At 41.9% G+C, this 19,471-nt stretch overlaps 1 protein-coding gene across 15 annotated transcripts in view; it reads left to right on the top strand.

Annotated features, from left to right (window-relative positions):
- The window catches only part of ulk4 (unc-51 like kinase 4), a 712,463-nt gene that overhangs the window by 38,198 nt on the left and 654,794 nt on the right, over positions 1 to 19,471 (top strand). For all 15 annotated transcript variants that reach the window (XM_059945716.1, XM_059945717.1, XM_059945718.1 and 12 more), the window contains 2 exons: positions 3,545 to 3,620; positions 5,654 to 5,755. In XM_059945716.1, coding sequence (XP_059801699.1) covers positions 3,545 to 3,620; positions 5,654 to 5,755 — 178 coding nt within the window. The remainder of the gene's footprint in view (positions 1 to 3,544; positions 3,621 to 5,653; positions 5,756 to 19,471) is intronic.

Below are 19,471 nucleotides of genomic sequence, written 5' to 3'. Positions count from 1 at the left end.
GTGCATGCGAGCTCGATCTCAATGTTTTAAGAGAAGTTTGGATAGGTACTTGGATGGTAGGGGTATGGAAGACAATGGTGCAGGTCTACTGGGAGTAGGCAGTTTAAATGGTTTGGGATGGGATTGTCAAAAGGGCTTGTTTCGGTGCTGTACTTTTCTATGACTATATAGATCAGTTATAAATATGGGTACAAGAATGGAGTTTAATCCAGATGTGTGAAGAGTTGCACATGGGTCAAATGTAATGGGGAAAGTTCATGGTAGTGCCCTTATCAACATTGCTGTTCAGAGGGATTTTGAGATCCGAGACTATATCTCCTGAAAATGGGAATGCAGGAGGTGGAGTTGTAAATAAGAGATCTAGTGTGCTTGCCTTTGTTACTAAGGGCATTGTATGAGAGAGTCAGGAGATCATGCTATTGCTGTATAAAGTTTTGCTCAGACTGCAATCAATACTGCATGCAGTTCTAGTTAGCCTATTATAGAAAGGATGTTGTATTAGAAAGCCTCAGAACAAGTTAACCAGGATACAACCTGGATTAGAGGGAATTAGCTTTTAGGAGAGTTTGAAAACATTGGATTGCTTTCTGTGACTGTTGGAGCTGATGGTAGTTTATAAAATTGAGAAGCATGGCTTTAAGGTAAAAGAGGGTAATTTAAAGGAGGTAGGCAAGGAAAGTTTTTAAATTCTGAGCATGGTTGGTGCTGGAAGTGACTGCCAGGTGTATTTATGGAAGGAAATGTGATAATGGCATTCACGAGGCCTTTTGGATAGGCATATGATTATGCGGGGAAGTAAAGTATATGGAACATATTGTGGTGGAAGGAGTTAGTTTAATTTGGTATTATGCTTGGCACAGATGTTGGGGGCCCAATGTCCTATGTTAGATATAGGAGCAGAACTGGGTTATTTGGCCAGTTGAATCTGCTTCACCATTTCAACATGGCTGATCCAGTTCGCTCTCCTCCCTTCTCCCTGTACCTTTACATTCCCCAACTAAGCAAGATCTATCAACCTCCGCCGTAAACAAACCCAATAACACCTGTGGCAATGAATTCCACACATTTACCACTCCCTGGTGAAAGAAATTCCTCCTCATCTCCATTCTAAATGGACATCCCTCTATCCTGAGGCTGTCCTTTGCTCCTAGATTCCCCTCCATAGCAAACATCCTCTCCACATCCACTCCATTGAGGCCTTTCAACATTCAATACGTTTCAATGAGATCTCCCATCATTCTTCTGAATTCCAGTGAGTACAGACACAGATCCATCAAATTCTCCTCATATGATAAGCCTTTCAATCCAGGAACCATTTTTGTGAGCCTCCTTTGAACCCTCTCCAATGTCAACACATCTGCTTCTAGATAAGAGACCCAAAACTGCTCACAAGAAGTATCACCAATGGCATATAAAGCTTCAACATTACAACCTTGCTGTTATATTCTAGTCCTTTTGAAATTAATATTAACATTGCATTTGCTGTCATCAACACCGACTCAACCTGCAAATTAACCTTTACGGAATCTTGCATGAGGACTCCCAAGTCCCTTTGTACCTTGGATTTTTGAATTTTCTCCTAGTTTAGAAAATAGTCTTAAGTACATGATCATTCACTTCCCGACACTGTATTCTATCTGCCACCTCTTTCCCCATTATCTTAATCTGTCTAAGTCCTTCTTTACTCCATCTGCTTCCTTAACACTTCCTGCCCCTCCACCTATCGGCATTTCGTCTGCAAACTTTGCTCTCAATTCCATCATACAAATCTTTGACATATAATGTAAAAAGAAGCAGTCCCAACTCAGATCTCTACTAGAACTGGGGGGGGGGGGGGGAGAAAGAGAGAGAGGTTGGGGGGGAGAGAGAGAGAAGTTTAACAGGTGTTACTCGTTCATTATCATAGCTAACGTTATTAAACTAGCTGGCTAGCTGCTAAGGAGCTACTCTATTGCAGACATCCCACCTCTCCCACAAATTGATGGTGCTACCTCCCTGAAATGAGTTTTTGCAGGGTGGGATGTCTGTGTTCCCTTCCAGTCAAGTTTGGCCAGCTCCTGTTTAGATTTAAATATTTAAATAAGTCCTATTTAGATTTAAATATTAAATTTAAATATTATCTAAAAGGTTCAAACATCAGAGGTGCAAGGGGACTTATGAGTCCTTCTGCAGGACTCCCAGAAGGTTGATTTGAATTTTGACTCTGGTGGAGAAGGCAAATGCAGTGTTGCCATTTATTTCAAAGGGAATAGAATATAAAAGCAAGGAGATAAAGCTAAGGCTTTATAAGATATTAGTCAGGCCGCACTTGAAGTATTGTCAACAGTTTTGGCCCCCATATCTCAGAAAGGATGTGTTGTCATTGGAGAGAGTCCAGAGGAGGTTCACAAGGATGATTCCAGGAATGAAGTAGTTAACATATGAGGAGTGTTTGGCAGCTTTGGATTGTACTTACTGGAATTTAGAAGAATGCAAGGAAAAATACCGAATGTTGAAAGGACTAGATCAGGTGGATATGGAGAGGATATTTCCTCTGGTGGGGGTATCTAGAGTCTAGAGGGGACAACCTCAAAATTGAGGGACAACCTTTTAGAACAGGGGTGAGGAATAATTTTTTTAGCCAGAGAGTAGTGAATCTGTGAAATACTCTGCCACAGACTGTGGTGGAGGGCAAGTCTGTGGATATATTTAAGATGGAAGTTGAGAGTTTACTGATCGGTCAGGGCATCAAAGGATATGGTGAGAACGCAGGTGTATGGGGTTGTGGGATTTGGGATCAGCCATGATGGAATGGCTTAGCAGATTTGATGGGCTGAATGGCCTAAATCTGCTCCTCTGTCTTATGGTCTTTTCTGATTATATCTTGTCCTTCTCATATTGCAGGGTGAATTTGATCACTGCCCTCTGTTGCTTCTTAACACAGGCTGCCAATTTCACCATGGGAGGCCATTTGAGATAATTTCTAAGGAAATTGACAAAATAGTTGCTTCTACTGATAATGATGCTCCATTAACCAATGAGACATCCACCGATATCTCAAACCTATTAAAACAATCACTAAATGTGGAACATTCTGATTCTGTACCTTTGCAACTAAACAGGGGAAGTCTCGATATAAATGTTCATCTAAATTGGCATTCTTCAACAGTCATTCATTACAGTACTGGCTGCTGCATTAAATGACTTTGTCCTTTTCGGTTTAAAGACAAAATGAGCTTGTGAACACATGTAAAAATGGAACCTGTTTCAACTGGGGATAGTCCATAGCATCGTAGTAATTTATTTCTTTAAATGCTTCACGGCTATGTGCACAATGCTGCAGTGAATTTGCAAATATGATTCCCTGCACATGGTTTTCCGGAGCAGCAGTCTAGTTTTCTGAATTGAATATGGCCTGAATTGTGTGACTGCTATCTCTTCAGCTGCAGCCACTGAGCTTACCAGTTGGCCCAGTTTTGCAGAAAGGTCACATGGAAAATGTTTACTAATTACAAGAACCAGAACGAGCCAATATCAAGTTTAAACTGGATATTATTTCTCCTAGGACCCACTGGACAAAAACCTTCTCCTGCATTAGTTGGTTTGATTGGAGAATTGCTTCAGAAGGACCCTTCCAAAAGGTACTTGCATTCAATGAATTTATGTTTTAAGAAAAGTCATCCTATTGCGAAATATGTGATTGTTACTGCAATATTTATTTCAAGTGGGCTTGCAGTTTATCATAGATTCAAGATTCAGTTTAATGTCATTTCCAGAACAAGTGTAAAGGAGAATGTAATAATGAAATACGTGTATATGTATGTATGCATGCCAGAACATACGCACATAGGGAGTGGGACAAACCGTCCACAAGCAAGGTGTGTAGGATCATGCATGATATTACTGGCCTTGCTTTATATATGTCATTGGTGGTGGGTAGGCTGGTGCTGATGATGCTGTTTTCACAATCTGTCTTTCATCTGTAAAAGGATATACCTAGTCCAGCTGTCTGGCTTCCTCAGAAAGTAGAGGTGTTGGAGAGCTTTCTTGATTGTGTGGAATGTGTTTTGGAAATTAGACTGCATGATAATTGTGATACTGTCTCATTTGCATGCATTCCTCTATTCCTTTTTTATCTAAGAACATGTGTAAATTCCAGTGCAGTTGTATCTGCTTCCTCCAACTTCTTGGCAGCTTGTTCCAGGTAACTGCCACCCTCTGATAAAACAGTCTCAATTTCTGTTAAATTTCTCCCCCTCACCTTAAACTTTTGCAGTCCAGTTCATTCTCCCCTATTTTGATGGTAAAGAAGGCAATAGTGGGTTTTCTATTTACAGGTAGTCCCCGAGTTATGAACGTCCAACTTACGGACAACTCGTACTTACGAACCGAGGAAGGAGAATGCCGTCTGGCATTTTAAGTCGGATCGCGACGCCGTCCGCCATTTTAAGTTGTTGCCATTGACACTGTGTTGAGTGTTTAACTTTGTATTTGGTTTAAGTTTTTCTTAGTAAGATTCACCCTGACCCCACCCCCCTGTTCTGGTCGGCTGGTGGCACAGTGAGTTCAGCACCAGGCTGGAGAACGGAGGTTCCCGATTTCGATCCAGTGATAGACTGCTCCAGTGCTGGGTTGATGTTGATCCAGTGACTCCCGTACCATCCGTGCTGCGTTGATGTCAAGCTCACAACTCGACCTCGTAAAAAAAAACACTGCCACCTCCAGTTTAAATTCCCATGCGGAATATTGTGGATGATCAAATACCCAAACCCAGCACAGCCCCCACTTAGCCTGTCTCAATGCGGTGCTCCTTAGAACCCAGCGGACCTAGGGGACCCGACGCCCACAGTGTTTCTATTCCATTGACAGGAAGCGATCGCGATTGAAAATGAAGTGGAAATAATAAAGTGTTTGGAAAGAGGTGAAACGCCATCGATCATTGGAAAAGCATTAGGCTATAGTCGGTCAATGATCGGAACAATTTTAAAGGATAACGGTTAAAGTGAGAATAATGGAGCATGTGAAAGGCGCTGCCCTGATGAAAGCTACAATTATTACTAAGCAACGCGGTGGTTTAATTATTGGAATATATACGTTTCTTAAATGTTTTATATGCATAGAAAGGTAAAATATATACTATATACTAAGACAAACGTTTGACTAACTGATGCTAAATAATACCGGATGTACTTGTTCCGACTTCTGTACAAATCCAACTTAAAGACAGACTCATGAACGGAACTCGTATGTAACCCGGGGACTGCCTGTAATTGTCATTGCCCCATTTCTGGAAAGATGTGGAGGCTTTGGAGAAGGTAAACTTCTGCACAAAAATGCTGCCTGGATTTGAGTGTGTGTTAGACAGAGAAATTGGATAAACATGAATTGTTATCTCCTGCACCTTGGAGGCTCCGGACACCATGGAAAATTATAAAATTAGGAGAAGCATTGGGTTAGTAGTGTTTTTCTTATACTGGACTAAATTTTCAAGTTTAATGTTATCTTTAAACTTGATACCGATCATACTCTTCTGTTCTGTTCTTGATTAAAAAGAACAAGGCCTTAAAACTGTCCAGGGGAAACATACTGAAAAACAACAGTTCACATACACATTTTGCACAAAATTCCATGTACTTCAATGATATGAATAGAGATTATTCTTCTTAATCTATAGGTTAAAATGGAGTGGCTTATTGGAGCATCCTTTCTGGCAAAGATCCTTTGCTGGATTTGAAAAGGCCTTCAGTGGGAATAAGAACAGCAGCATCAGCATGAGGTTAGTAACAGGGTGGGGGGGCCTGAGGGTTGTTGAATTAACATATTAACATTGTGCATCACAGAATTGACCAGTTATTTGGTACTTTTCCTTTTGAAATTTTCTGAATGGGAATGTTTTCCTCAATATCAGAAAAGATCCTGTTGGCCTTAAATATTATGTTCCAATTTAATGCTTAATAATTCAAGTTAATTTTAAAACAATTGTAATTGTTTAGTGCATTTGTAGTGATAACTTTGGATATGTTATAGTTAAGAAATATGAATAACATAGTGACGAAGCACAGTACATTGTTTTGTAAGGCTGGAAACTTGGAATTTTTATGAACTTTAGGACTGTTAAAAAAGTGGAGAATGTTATGAATAAGCTGCCAGATTGTTGTGAAGTCTGTGTACAAATGTGTTGCTGTTGCCATGGTATCTTCTTTATTATTGCCTGGTTGATGTCATTACTGAGTGTTTAGTCAAGGGAATTTGCAGCTGGGATTTCCCTGTTTTAAACCAGAACTTGATAAAACAGAAATACTGTAATAACATTAGCTGGGGAAGTTTGGTATTAAACATTTTTGGAAGATGCTGCCCTCCTTGACCCCCCTTTGCCCCTCTCGCTATCCTATCCGTCTCCCTTGCTCCCACCCCGACAAACTTGCTCTCCCTGACACCTTCAATTACCACCTCTGAGGATGACTCCATTGCTGTCCTCTGTCTCGCGGCCTCACCCTCTCTGTCTCACTCCCTCCCTCTGCGACACTCTTGCCCGGCCCTTCACCACCCCCCTCCAATGCCCGGCCCCCCCCCAACCCCTCCAACGCCCGGCTCCCCACCCCTTCAACATTGTTAATGTTACAAGGAAATGACACATTTACAGTTTCCTAGCCTTAGTCTTTTTCTCTTGACCTTTTGTCTTCTGGAAACTATTTTCATTACAGCATTGTGAAATTTATAGAAAGGGTGCAGAAGAGATTTACAAGGATGTTGCCTGGGTTGGCGAGCATGCCTTATAAGAATTGGTTGAGTGAATCTGGCCTTTTCTCCTTGGAGCGATGAAGGATGAGAGTTGACCTGATAGAGTTGTATAAAATGATGAGAGGCATTGGTCGTGTGGCTAGTCCCAGGGCTGAAATGGCTAACATAAGAGGACACAGTTTTAAGGTGCTTGGAAGCAGGTATAGAGGAGATGTCAGGGGTAAGGTTTTTACGCAGAGAGTGGTGAGTGTATGGAATGGGCTGCTGGCAACGGTGGTGGAGGCGGATACGATAGTCTTTTAAACTAGCTTAGGAAAGTAGAGGGCTATGGGTAACCTGAGGTAATTTCTAAAGTAATTACATGTTCAGCACAGCATTGTGGGCTGAAGGGCCTGTATTTAGCTGTAGGTTCTCTTTGTTTCTATGGATTTGCTCAAACATTGATAAAATCTCTTTTAATGAATTGCCACATTCTAACTGAAAGAATTTATTGCCAATGTAATCAGTATGTGCTCATAAATTCAATGGAGAATTGAAACAAAAATAAACCTTTTATTTAGCTTAGTATCGATTCTATTATGCCTTTAGAAAAAATAATCTCAGAAGCCGTGATTTTAACATACGTAGAACATAGGACAGTACAGCACAGGAATAGGCCCTTTGGTGTACAATGTTATGCTGATTAATTAGTCTAAATTAGTAATCAAATGGCTAACTAGTCTATGTTCCTTCTTGTATTCATGTGCCTGTCTAAACATCTCTTAAAAGTCTGTAATGTTTCTGCCTCTATCACCACCCCAGGCAGCACATTTCACTCTCTGTAAAAAGAAACTTGCTCCTCACAAAAAATTTGAAATTTTGATGCAAAGAATGGCAATGTTGCAGTTTTTTTTTAACCATCTCTGTGTACATAGGAAGGAAGACGAAAAACAATAATCTATATCTTTGCATGGACAGGTAGAAAATCAATTTGAGTTGAATCTGCCTGAGTACCGGATGTGTGAAAGATACTTTGCAGTTCTCTCCAGAGTCAGAACTACAGGACAAAAAGCATGCCTGTATGTGTATGCTTGTTCTTGAAAAGAAGCTCAGTACCTGGATTTCTAATCCTTTAATGGAGGCAATTGTGATATTTGAATACAGTTCTTTATGTTATCCAACTCCAGAGATGGAATTGACATTGTATCTTCAAAACTGAATTCTGATGTGTGGCCTGCTCTCACTCAATGTCAATAAGACTTCAGGAGCCATGAGCCAATAAACATTGGAGAATCAGAGATAGAGGGGGTCAGTAGCTTTAAATTCCTGGGTGTCACTAACTCAGAGGACATGTTCTGGACCTATCATATAAATATAATTGTAAAGAAAGCACTGCTTCCTCAGGAGTGTGCGGAGATGCTATCAAAATCCTTGGCAAACTTCCATTGATGTGTGGTGGGAAGTGTGAGGAACACTAACGCCTTTGAGCGGAAAATCCTGCAAAAGCTATACCTCCCAGTATATCATGGTTAAAACAGTCCCAAGCATTGAGCACATCTACATGAAAGGTTGCCACAGAAAAGCAGCATCCATCATCAAAGATCCTCACCACCCAGGCCATGCTCTTTTCTTGCCGTTGCCATCAGGTAGAAGGTACAGGTGCCTCAGGATTTGCAACAACAGTTTCAAGAACAGTTACTACCCCTCAACCATCAGGCTCTTAAACTAATGGAGATAACTATGGTCATTCTACTTCTGGTGTTTCCACAACTGATAGTCTCACTTTAAGGAGTTTTTATCTTGTTATTTAATGTTCATTATTGCTATATATTTATATTTGCATTTACAAATTTCTTGTCCATTGATCCTGTTTACATTTACTGTTCTGTAGGTTTGCTAAGTACACCTGAAGAAAATAATCTCAGGGTTGTATGTGGTGACATGCATGTACTCTGATAATAAATTCTACTTAAGCAATTTGATCCGGGCACAACTACGCAAGCTCATGGATGTCAGCCAGTGAGAACAGCGAGAAGAGTTTAAAAGGAGAGAGCCTTATAGAGCGGGCTCAGAGGAGCAGGTGAAGGAGTCAAGGGAGACAGAGTAGGAAGGCTTTGGCTCAACGGGACTTGGGTGTTAATGGGTCGAGGCGAGGTAGGCTGCTGAGTAGAATACAGACAGGAAGTATGTGTGTGAGGCTGGTGTCAGATGTGGGAAGTCCGGGAGACTCCCAGCCTCCCGGATGGCCACATCTGTGCCAAGTGCGTCGAGTTACAGCTCCTTGGGGACCGTGTGAAGGAACTGGAGCTGAAGCTCAATGACCATCATCTGGTCAGGGACAGAGTGAGGAGGTGATAGAGAAGAGCTATGGGCAGGTAGTCACACCGGGTCCTGGGGAGACAGATAAATGGGTAACAATCAGGAGAGGGAAGGGTGGGAGTCAGAGGCTAGAGAGCATCCCTCTGGCTGTACCCCTTGACAATAAGTACTCCTGCTTGAATACTGTTGGAGGGGGGAAATGGCATACCTGGGGGAAGCAACAGTGGCTGCACTGCTGGCACAGAGTCTGGCCTTGTGGCTCAGAGGGGTAGGGAAAGGAAGAGGATGGCAGCAATGATTGGGGGTCAGACAGGCAATTCTGTGAACACAGGAAAGAAGCGTGGATGGTAGTTTGCCTCCCAGGTGCCAGGATCTGGGATGTTCCTGATCACGTCCAAGATATCCTGAAGTGGGAAGGAAAACAACCAGAGGTCATGGTACATATTGGTACCAATGACATAGGCAGGAAAAGGGAGGAGATCCTGAAAACAGACTGCAGGGAGTTAGGAAGGAGGTTGAGAACCAGGACCACAAAGGTAATAATCTCGGGATTACTGCCTGTGCCATGTTATGGTGAGAATCGGAATAGAGTGAGGTGGAGGATAAATGCGTGGCTGAGGGATTGGAGCAGGGGGCAGGGATTCAGGTTTCTGGATCATTGGGACCTCTTCTGAGGCAGGAGTTACTTGTATAAAAAGGATGGGTTGCATTTGAATCCCAGGGGGACCAAAATACTGGTGGGGAGGTTTGCTAAAGTTATTGGGGAGAGTTTAAACTGGGATTGCTGGGGGGTGGGGGTGGGAACCAAACGAAGAGGCGGTTGGCTCACAAATAGAGAAAGCTTGGAGACAGTGCGAGAGGGAGGATAGGCAGGTGATAGAGAAGGGACGTGCTCAGACTGACAGTTTGAGATGTGTCTATTTTAATGCAAGGAGTATTATGAACAAAACAGATGAACGTAGAGTGTGGATCAGTACTTGGAGCTATGATATTTTGGCCATTACAGAGACTTGGATGGCTCAGGGGCAAGAAAGATTACTTCGAGTGCCAGGCTTTAGTCAAGTCAAGTCAAAGGACAGGGAGGGAGGCAAAAGAGGTGGGGGTGTGGCACTGTTGATCAGAGATAGTGTCACGGCTGCAGAAAAGGAGGAAGACATGGAGGGATTGTTTACTAAGTCTGTGGGTGGAAGTTTGGAAAGGAAGGGGTCAATAACTCTACTGGGTGTTTTTTTTTTAATTGACCACCCAATAGTAATAGGGACATCGAGGAGCAGATAGGGAGACATATTCTGGAAAGGTGTAATAATAGTGTTGTCATGGTTGGAGATTTTAATTTCCCAAATATTGATTGGCGTGTCCTTAGAGCGAGGGGTTTAGATGGGGTGGAGTTTTTTAGATGTGTTCAAAAAGGTTTCTTGACACAATATGTAGATAGGCCTACAAGAGGAGAGGCTGTACTTCATCTGGTATTGGGAAATGAACTTGGTCAGGTGTCAGATCTGTCAGTGGGAGAGCATTTTGGAGATAGTGATCATAATTCTATCTCCTTCTCCATAACTTTGGAGAGGGATAGGAACAGACAAGTTAGGAAAGCATTTAATTGGAGTATTGTGGGGATGACTTCAGTGAATTGAAACACTTGAGCATTTAGGCATTAAGAAAGAGGAGCTTTTGAAAAGCATCAAGTTAGATAAGTTGCCAGGTTCAGATGAGAAGTACCCCAGTCTACTGTGGGAGGCAAGGGAAGGAGATTGCTGAGCCTCTGGTAGTGATCTTGACATCAGCAATAGGGACAGGAGAAGTACCAGAGGATTAGAGGGTTGTAAATGTTGTTCCCTTGTTCAAGAAAGGGAAGTAGAGATAACCCAGGAAATTATAGACCAGAGAGTCTTACTGCAGTGGTGGGCAAGTTGTTGGAGAAGATCCTGAGAGGCAGGATGTATGAGCATTTGGAGAGACATAATCTAATTATGGATAGTCAGTTTGGCTTTGTCAAGGGCAGGTTGTGCCTTATGAGCCTGATTGAATTCTTTGAGGATATAACAAAACACATTAATGAAGATAGAGCAGTGGATGTAGTGTATGTGGATTTCAGTTAGGCACTTAATAAGGTTCCCAAGGAGACCTTGCTTTGCAGATCCAGAATTGGGTTGCCCACTGAAGGCAAAGGGTGGTAGTAGGTGGTTAGTATTCTGCATGGAGGTTGATGACCAATGGTGTTCTGCAGGGATCTGTTCTGGGACCCCTCCTCTTTGTATTTTTATAAATGACCTGGATGAAGAAGTAGAAGGGTGGCTTAGTAAGTTTGCTGATGATACAAAGGTTGGGGGTGTTGTGGATAGTCTGGAGGGCTGTCAGAGGTTACAGCAGGACATCAATATGATGCAGAACTGGGCTGAGAAGTGGCAGATGGAGTTCAACCCAGATAAGTGTGAAGTGGTTCATTTTGGTAGGTCAAATTTGAAGATGGAATTTAATATTGGCAGTGTGGAGAATGAAAGAGATCTTGGGGTCCGTGTCCATAGGACACACAAAGCTACTGCACAGGTTGATAGTGTTGTTAAGAAGGTGTGTGGTCTGTTGGCCTTCATCAACCTTGGGATTGAATTCAAGTGCTGTGAGGTAATGTTACAGCTATATAAGACATTAGTTAGACCCCACATGAAATACTGTGTTCATTTCTTGGCACCTCACTACAGGAAGGATGTGGATACCATAGAGAGAGTGCAGAGGAGATTTACAAGGATGTTGCCTGGATTGCTTGGATAATGCCTTCTGAGAATAAGTTGAGTGAACTTGCCCTTTTCTCCTTTGTGTGACGGAGGATGAGAGGTGACCTGACAGAGCTGTATAAGATGATGAGAGGCATTTATCGTGTGGATAGCCAGAGGCTTTTTCCCAGGGCTGAAATGGCTGACACGAGGGAGCATAATTTTACGGTGCTTGGAGGTAGGTACAGGGGGGATGTCAGAGGTAAGTGTCTCACACAGAGAGTGGTGGGTGAATGGAATGCACTGCCAGTGACGGTGATAGAGGCGGATACAATAGGGTCTTTTAAGAGACTCTTAGGTAGGTATATGGAGATTTGAAAAATAGAGGGCTATGTGGTAGGAAATTCTGTGGTAGGAAGTTTCTGGAGTAGGTTACATGGTCGGCACAACATTGTGGGCCGAAGGGCCTGTAATGTGGAGTAGATTTCTATGTTCTACGTTCTGTCTCTGATGTTCTAGAAAGAAAAGCCACATCCTGGACAGATGCAGCGTAGACGATGGAACTGAGAAAAGGGAATAGCTTTTTTTTACTGGAAATAGGGTGAGAAGAGGTATAGTCAAGATAAATGTGGGAATTAGTAGGTTTATAAAAGATGCCTGTCAATAGTTTGTCTCCAGAGATGGAGTCAGAGAGATTGAGAAAGGAGAAGATGGTGTCAGAAATGCAGAGAATGGGGAGGGATCAGAAATGGAAAAGAATCAGAAATTCTTGTTCCAATATGGTATCTGTATTGAAGAAACACAACAGGACTGTCCAAGTAATAAGGGGCTGATTTCAGTGGTAGGGAAGTTATTTGGAAAAGAACAATTGATGAACAGGATTAAGTGCACTTGGAAATCTGACTAAAATTGTCTGCTTGATTTTATTAGCAGGAGAGCCTGTGTGATGAATTTGATTGACATTTTGATGAGATAACAAAATAGATTGATGACGTTTTTGTCATACGCAGACTACAATAAGTCCTTTGAGAAGAGTCCACATTAGAAATTGGTGGAAAGGTTGCAAGTTGTGGTATCCAAGGCAAATTATCATAATAGATCCAAAAATTGGCTTGTGAATAGGAAGCAGATGATGATAGTGGAACGTGATTTTGTGATTGAAACCCAGTGAGCAGTGGGGAGCCATTTGGATATGAGGCTCAAATCCCGCTCATTTGTTACATTAATTCACAATTTGTATATTAGTGTTGGATTATGATTAGTAAGTTTGCAAATGCCCTAAAACTGATATTCAAGAGGATGGTCACAGGTTACAGGATGATATTAATTGTTTAAATGGCCAGAGCAGTAACCGATGGAATTTAGTATTGCTAAGTGCAAATTATGCTTCTTGCAAGAACTGATAAAGGTGAGACACTTACCAATGGTGGGGCCCAAAATTTGAGGAGTAACTTTGGTGTATAAGTCCAAAGTTTCCTGAAAGTTATAGCACAGGTGACGAAGAAGGCACATGCTGTGTTTCATTAGCTGGGCCAAAAATAACATAGGGAAATGGTGTTGCAACTTAATAAGGTATTGGTTAGGTCAAAGCTGAAGTAAAGTTTGCATTTCTGATTGCCTCATCATAGAAAGGATGTGATCACATTGGACAAGGGGCAGAACAAATTCACTGGTATATTGCCTGGGATGGAATTCCTCATTTGGTGAAACTGGATAGGTGGGGTTTGTTTACCTTGGAGTGAAGGACGTCCTAATAAAGCAGCGATAGAGTGGATAGTAACAAACTTCACCACCAGACCCCACCCCCCCACCACACATGCACAGATGAAGGCCATAGGTTTCAGTTTTAGAGGGGATCTGAGGAAGTATATTTTCACCCAGAATGTGGCATTTCCTGAGTGGAAGTAATCTCACCTCACAACATATACAATTATCTGGATGAGTATTTGTCAAAGCTTTGGACCTATTATGGAAAATTTTTTGAGGTTAGATTAGTACTTGATGGTTGATGTAGACATGGTACGTAAAGGGCCTGTTTCTTTGTTGTACAAGTCTAGGTTTACTACTCTGGGAGAAAACCAAACAGGGCATTGATCAGTGGTATTATTGGTGACTAAATGCTGATCACCCTTTTCACCTTCAGTTGTCCACACTGTTTGATAGATGCAACTTTGGCAACCCTTGTGAATGGCTGTATAATGGCAATTCACCTCGATAGGAGTCAGAAATCACTATCCAAGAGTTTGCGAGAGGAATAAGATTTGATCTCACAGAATTTGTGTGAAAAAATTATAAATATTTTTATTTTTAATGTTTTTCTTGATACGTGCACTGATGAAAATTTTGTGATGTAGTTAGTTTTCGAGAAATACAACCCAACCACCCCCTACCCTACCTGTACTGGTGCAAGGTACACATGAGATTCTCCAAGTGCTGCAGATCTTGAGCAACACACACAATGCTGGAGGAACATCAATGGAAGGAATGAACGGTTCATGTTTGGAGGGTCTGGTCTTTTCTCTCCATAGGCCTGCCTGACCTGCTGAATTTTTCTCACATTTTTTGTGTGTTGGTTAGATGTATAGCTAGTTTGTGTGCATCTCTAGTATCTTAATTTAGAATCAGAATCAGGTTTATTGTCACTGGCATGTATTATGAAATTTGTTAACTTAGCGGCAGTTCAATGCAAAGCAAGAAGAAAAAAATAATGCAATAATAACAATACAGGCCGTCCCCCGAGTTACAAATGTCCAACTTATGGACTACTCGTACTTGCGAACAGCTTGCTATAAAGCCTGTTCTATTAAAAATCCGAGTTATTGTAAATATGGTACAATGGTTTGTAGTAACAAACGCACTCACTGCGTTGTGACGCTCATGAAAACATTGCATGGCTCCAGTGGTTCGTTGCCTTGTGGAAAGCTGTCCCAACATTTTAAGTCAGATCACATTGTCATTGACACTGTGCTGAGTGTGTGACTTTGTAGTTGGCTTAAATTTTTCTCTTAATTACCCTTGTAACTATATCTGCAAAGCGTAAATCCGATGCAAGTGCTGGTGATGCAACAAAGAAAAGGAAAATCACGATTGAAAATAAAGTGAAAATAATAAAACGATCGGAAAGAGGTGAGATGCCATCAGTATCATTGGAAAAACATTAGGCTACAGTCGGTCAACGATCAGAACAATTTTAAAGGATAAAGTGAGAATAATGGAGCATGTGAAAGGCCCTACCCTGATGAAAGCTACAATTATTACTAAGCAATGCAGTGGTTTGATTATTGAAATGGAAAGGCTATTGATAATTTGGTTCGACAATCAAGATCAACGTAATTTACCTATTAGTCTTACTTTACTGCAAGAAAAGGCTCGAAGCCTTTTCAATGATTTAAAAGCTGCACATACAGCAAGTGAAGGTGCTTGTGATGAAGAATTTGTTGCGAGTAGGGGTTCAATCGTTTCAAAGTGAAGGTAAATTTACATAATATAGAAGTGCAAGGTGAAGCAGCGAGTGCTGATTTAAGTGTTGCGAATGATTTTCCTGAAATGTTTAAAAAAAATTGAGGAGGGAGGTTATTTGCCAGACCAAGTATTTAATGTAGACGAGACTGGCTTATTTTGGAAAAAAATGCTTGAAAGGACCTACATTTCAAAAGAGGAGAAAAGTACACCAGGGCATAAGGCATCGAAGGATAGGCTAACGTTATTGCTTGGGAGTAACGCATCCGGGGATTTCAAGCTCAAGCCTTTGCTTGTGTATCGCTCCCTAAATCCCAGGGCACTTCGCCATATCAATAAGGCAGCTCTTCCCGTTATTTGGAAGGCAAATTCAAAGGCTTGGGTTACAATTGCCGTCTTTGATGATTGGTTCTTGAACCATTTTGTTCCTGCTGTTGAACGTTATTGCTTGGTCAAGAAAATTCCTTTCCAGATTCTCCTTGTGCTTGACAATTCACCTGGACATCCAAGCACTTTAGATGACCTTCACCTCAATGTAAAGGCCCTATTTTTACCCCCCCCCAACACCACATCGCTACTTCAGCCAATGGATCAGAGAGTCATAGCCTCCTTTAAGGCCTATTATTTACGGTGGACCTTCTCACAAGCAGTCAGGGCTATCCAAGATGTGATGAGTTTAAGGGAGTTCTGGAGGGATTATAACATCTATGATGCCATCAAAAATATTGCTGATTCTTGGGATGAAGTGAAGCAGTCAAATGTGAAAGGAGTGTGGTTTAAATTGTGTCCCCAGTTTGCGCATGCTTCTCAGGGATTTACAGCTGACCACATTGCCGAAGCCAGGCAAGCTGTGGTAGATATTGGTAATGAACTGCAGTGAGACATCAGTGAAAATGATGTTGTAGAGTTACTCGACTCCCATGCTGAAGAACTGACCAGTGAAGTCCTTATGGAACTAGAGCAGCAGATGAGAGTGTTTGAGAAAAAAGACTGTGACCTAGGAACACTGGAACCTAAAAAGTTTAATGACGAAAAAGTTAGCTGAAGGTTTTCGTCTCATTGAAGAGGGAATGGCAAAGTTAGAGGAGCAAATTCCTAATGCAGAGAGGTTCGCCACAGTTTACCGTGCAGATACCGAGAACCTCGGCTGCTACAAGGACATTTATGACGATAAAGAGAAAAGCTCTGTACAAGCCTCCCTTGATGCCTACTTCAAGAAATTGACTCCAGTAGTAAACCGCCCCCCCCCACTCTAGCAGCAGAATCAAATCCAGACTCTCCAGCACCAGGTCCATCATAATGTTACCTCACGAATGCCCCTTCCGGTATGTAAGACATCGATGCAACCGTATGTAGTTACTTTTATTATTACATTATTATTATGTACAGTACTGTATTATTATGTTTAAGATGCTTTAGTGTATGTATTTGTCCACTTGTCCTATTTAACCTGTCGCAGTACGGTGATTTTAGGACCCGGGGCAGCTCAGGTTGCGTTGTCTGCGATGTACTGTATCTGTTCCATTGACAGAACACAATCATGGTTGAAAATACTGTAAGGTGGAAATAATAAAACGATCAGAAAGAGGTGAGATGCATTAGGTAATTGGAAAAGCGTTAGGCTGTAGTCGGTAACCGATCGGAACAATTTTAAAGGATAAAGTGAGAATAATGGAGTATGTGAAAGGCCCTGCCCAGGTGAAAGCTACAATTATTACTAAGCAGCGCAGTGGTTTAATTATTGAAGTAAGTACTGTATGTTTCTTATGTGTTTTATATGCATAGAAAGGTAAAATATATACTATATACCAAGGCAAACATTTGATTAACTAACGCTAAATAATACCGGATGAACCTATTCCAACTTACGTACAAATCCCACTCAAAAGACAGACTCAGGAATGGAACTCGTTCGTAACCTGGGGACTGCCTGTAAATAAATCAATTACAGTATACATATATTGAATAGATTAAAAATTGTGCAAAAAACAAATAATATGTTATTTTAAAGTGAGGTAGTCTTTACAGTTCAATGTCCATTTAGGAATTGGATGGCAGAGGGTAAGAAGCCGTTCCTGAATCACTGAGTGTGTGCCTTCAGGCTTCTGTACCTCCTACCTGATGGCAGAGGGGAAGAAGCTGTTCCTGAATCACTGAGTGTGTGCCTTCAGGCTTCTGTACCTCCTCCCTGATGGCAGAGGGGAAGAAGCTGTTCCTGAATCACTGAGTGTGTGCCTTTAGGCTTCTGTACCTCCTACCTGATGGGAACAGTGAGGAAAGGGCATGCCCTGGGTGCTGGAGGTCCTTAATAATGGACGCTGTCTTTCTGCGACACCGCTGCTTGAAGATGTCCTGGGTACATTGCAGCCAAGTACCCTAAATGGAGCTGACTAAATTTACAACCCTCTGCAGCTTCTTTTGGTCCTGTGCAGTAGCCCCCCCACCATCCTCATACCAGACAGTGATGCAACCTGTCAAAATGCTCTCCATGGTACATCTATAGAGTTTTTGAGTGTATCTCTTCAAACTCCCAATGAAGTATTGTCGCTGTCTAGTCTTTTTTATAACTGCATTGATATGTTTTGAACCAGGTTAGGTCCTCAGAGATCTTGACACCAGGAACTTGAAACTGTTCACTCTCTCCTCTTCTGATCCCCCTGAGGATTGGTATGTGTTCCTTCATCTTACCCTTTCTGAAGTCCACAATCAGCTGTTTAGTCTTACTAACGTTGAGTGCAAGGTTGTTGCTGCAATGCCACTCCACTAGTTAGCATATCTCACTCCTGTACGCCCGCTCGTCACCACCTGAGATTCAACCAACAATGCTTGTATCATCAGCAAATTTATAGATGGTATTTGAGCTCTGCCGAGCCACGCAGTCATGTGTATAGCCTACGGTTTCATTAGCTTTTCCATCAGATCAAAGAAGTCCATCCAGTTGGTTGAAAACTGGTTTCTGTCATGATGAGGTTAGAGTTGCAGGACACTACAGCACAGCAACAGGCCCTTCACCCCATTTAGTCTGTGCTGAGCCATTAATCTGCCTAGTCTCATCGACCTGCACCCAGAGCAAAGCCCTCCATACCCTTCCCATCCATGTACCTATCCAATTTTCTCTTAAATGTTGAAATCGAACCTGCATCCACCAGTTGCACTGGCAGCTTGTTCCACACTCTTATGACCCTCTGAGTGAGGAAGTTCCCTCTCATGTTCCTCTTAAACATTTCACCTTTCAACCTTAACCCATGGCCTCTAATTGTCGTTCCATCCAACTTCTGGAAAAAGCCTGCTTGTATTTACTCTTATCCATACCTTACATAATCTTGTATACCTCTTTCAAATCTACACTTATTCTCCTATGTTCTAGAGAATAAAGTTCTAACCTATTCAACCTTTTTCTATAATTCAGGACTTTCAGTCCCGGCAGCATCCTTGTAAATTTTCTCTGCACACATTCAATCTTATTTACATCTTTCCTGTAGGTAGGTGACCAAAATTGCACACAATACTCCAAATTAAGCCTCACCATCATCTTATACAGTTTCAACATAACATCCTAACTCCTGTACTCAATCTATTAATTTATGAAGGCCAGTATGCCAAAAGATTTCTTTACGACCCCATCTACAGTAACTCATGCCAGTTTCAAGAAATTATGGATCTGTATTCTTACATTCTTTTGTTCTACCTGACACTTCAGTGTCTTTGCATACACTGTTTAAATCTTGCTCTGCTTTGCCCTGACAAAATTGGCACCTTACATTTGCCTACATTCAATTCTATTTGCCATTTTTCGGTCCATTTTTCCAGCTGGTCCCAGATCTTGTTGCAGACTCTGTTGGTCTTCCTCGCTGTCCACTGCACCCCCAATCTTAGTGTCATCTGCAAATTTGCTGATCCAGTTAACCACACTATCATTCAGACCGTTGATATAGATGACAAACAACAGTGGAGCCAGCACCATTAGTCACACGCTTCCAGTCAGAGAGGCAACCGTCTAATACCTCTCTGGCTTTTCCCACAAAGCCAATGTCTAATCCAATTTACCACCTTATTTTGAATGCTGAGCAACTGAACCTTCTTAGCAAACCTCCCATGTGGGACCTTGTCAGTGACCTTGATAAAGATCCATGGAGACAGCATCTACTGCTTTGCCTTCACCAAGTTGCCTGGTAACTTCCTCGAAAAATTATCAGATTGGTTAAACACGACCTACCAATAGAACATAGAATAGTACAGCACAGTACAGGCCCTTCGGCCCCCAATGTTGTTCTGACCCTTAA

The sequence above is a fragment of the Hypanus sabinus genome, chromosome 20 (genome assembly GCF_030144855.1).
Source record: "Hypanus sabinus isolate sHypSab1 chromosome 20, sHypSab1.hap1, whole genome shotgun sequence".
Lineage (NCBI taxonomy): Eukaryota > Metazoa > Chordata > Chondrichthyes > Myliobatiformes > Dasyatidae > Hypanus > Hypanus sabinus.
This window is presented reverse-complemented; position numbering and strand designations above follow the sequence as displayed.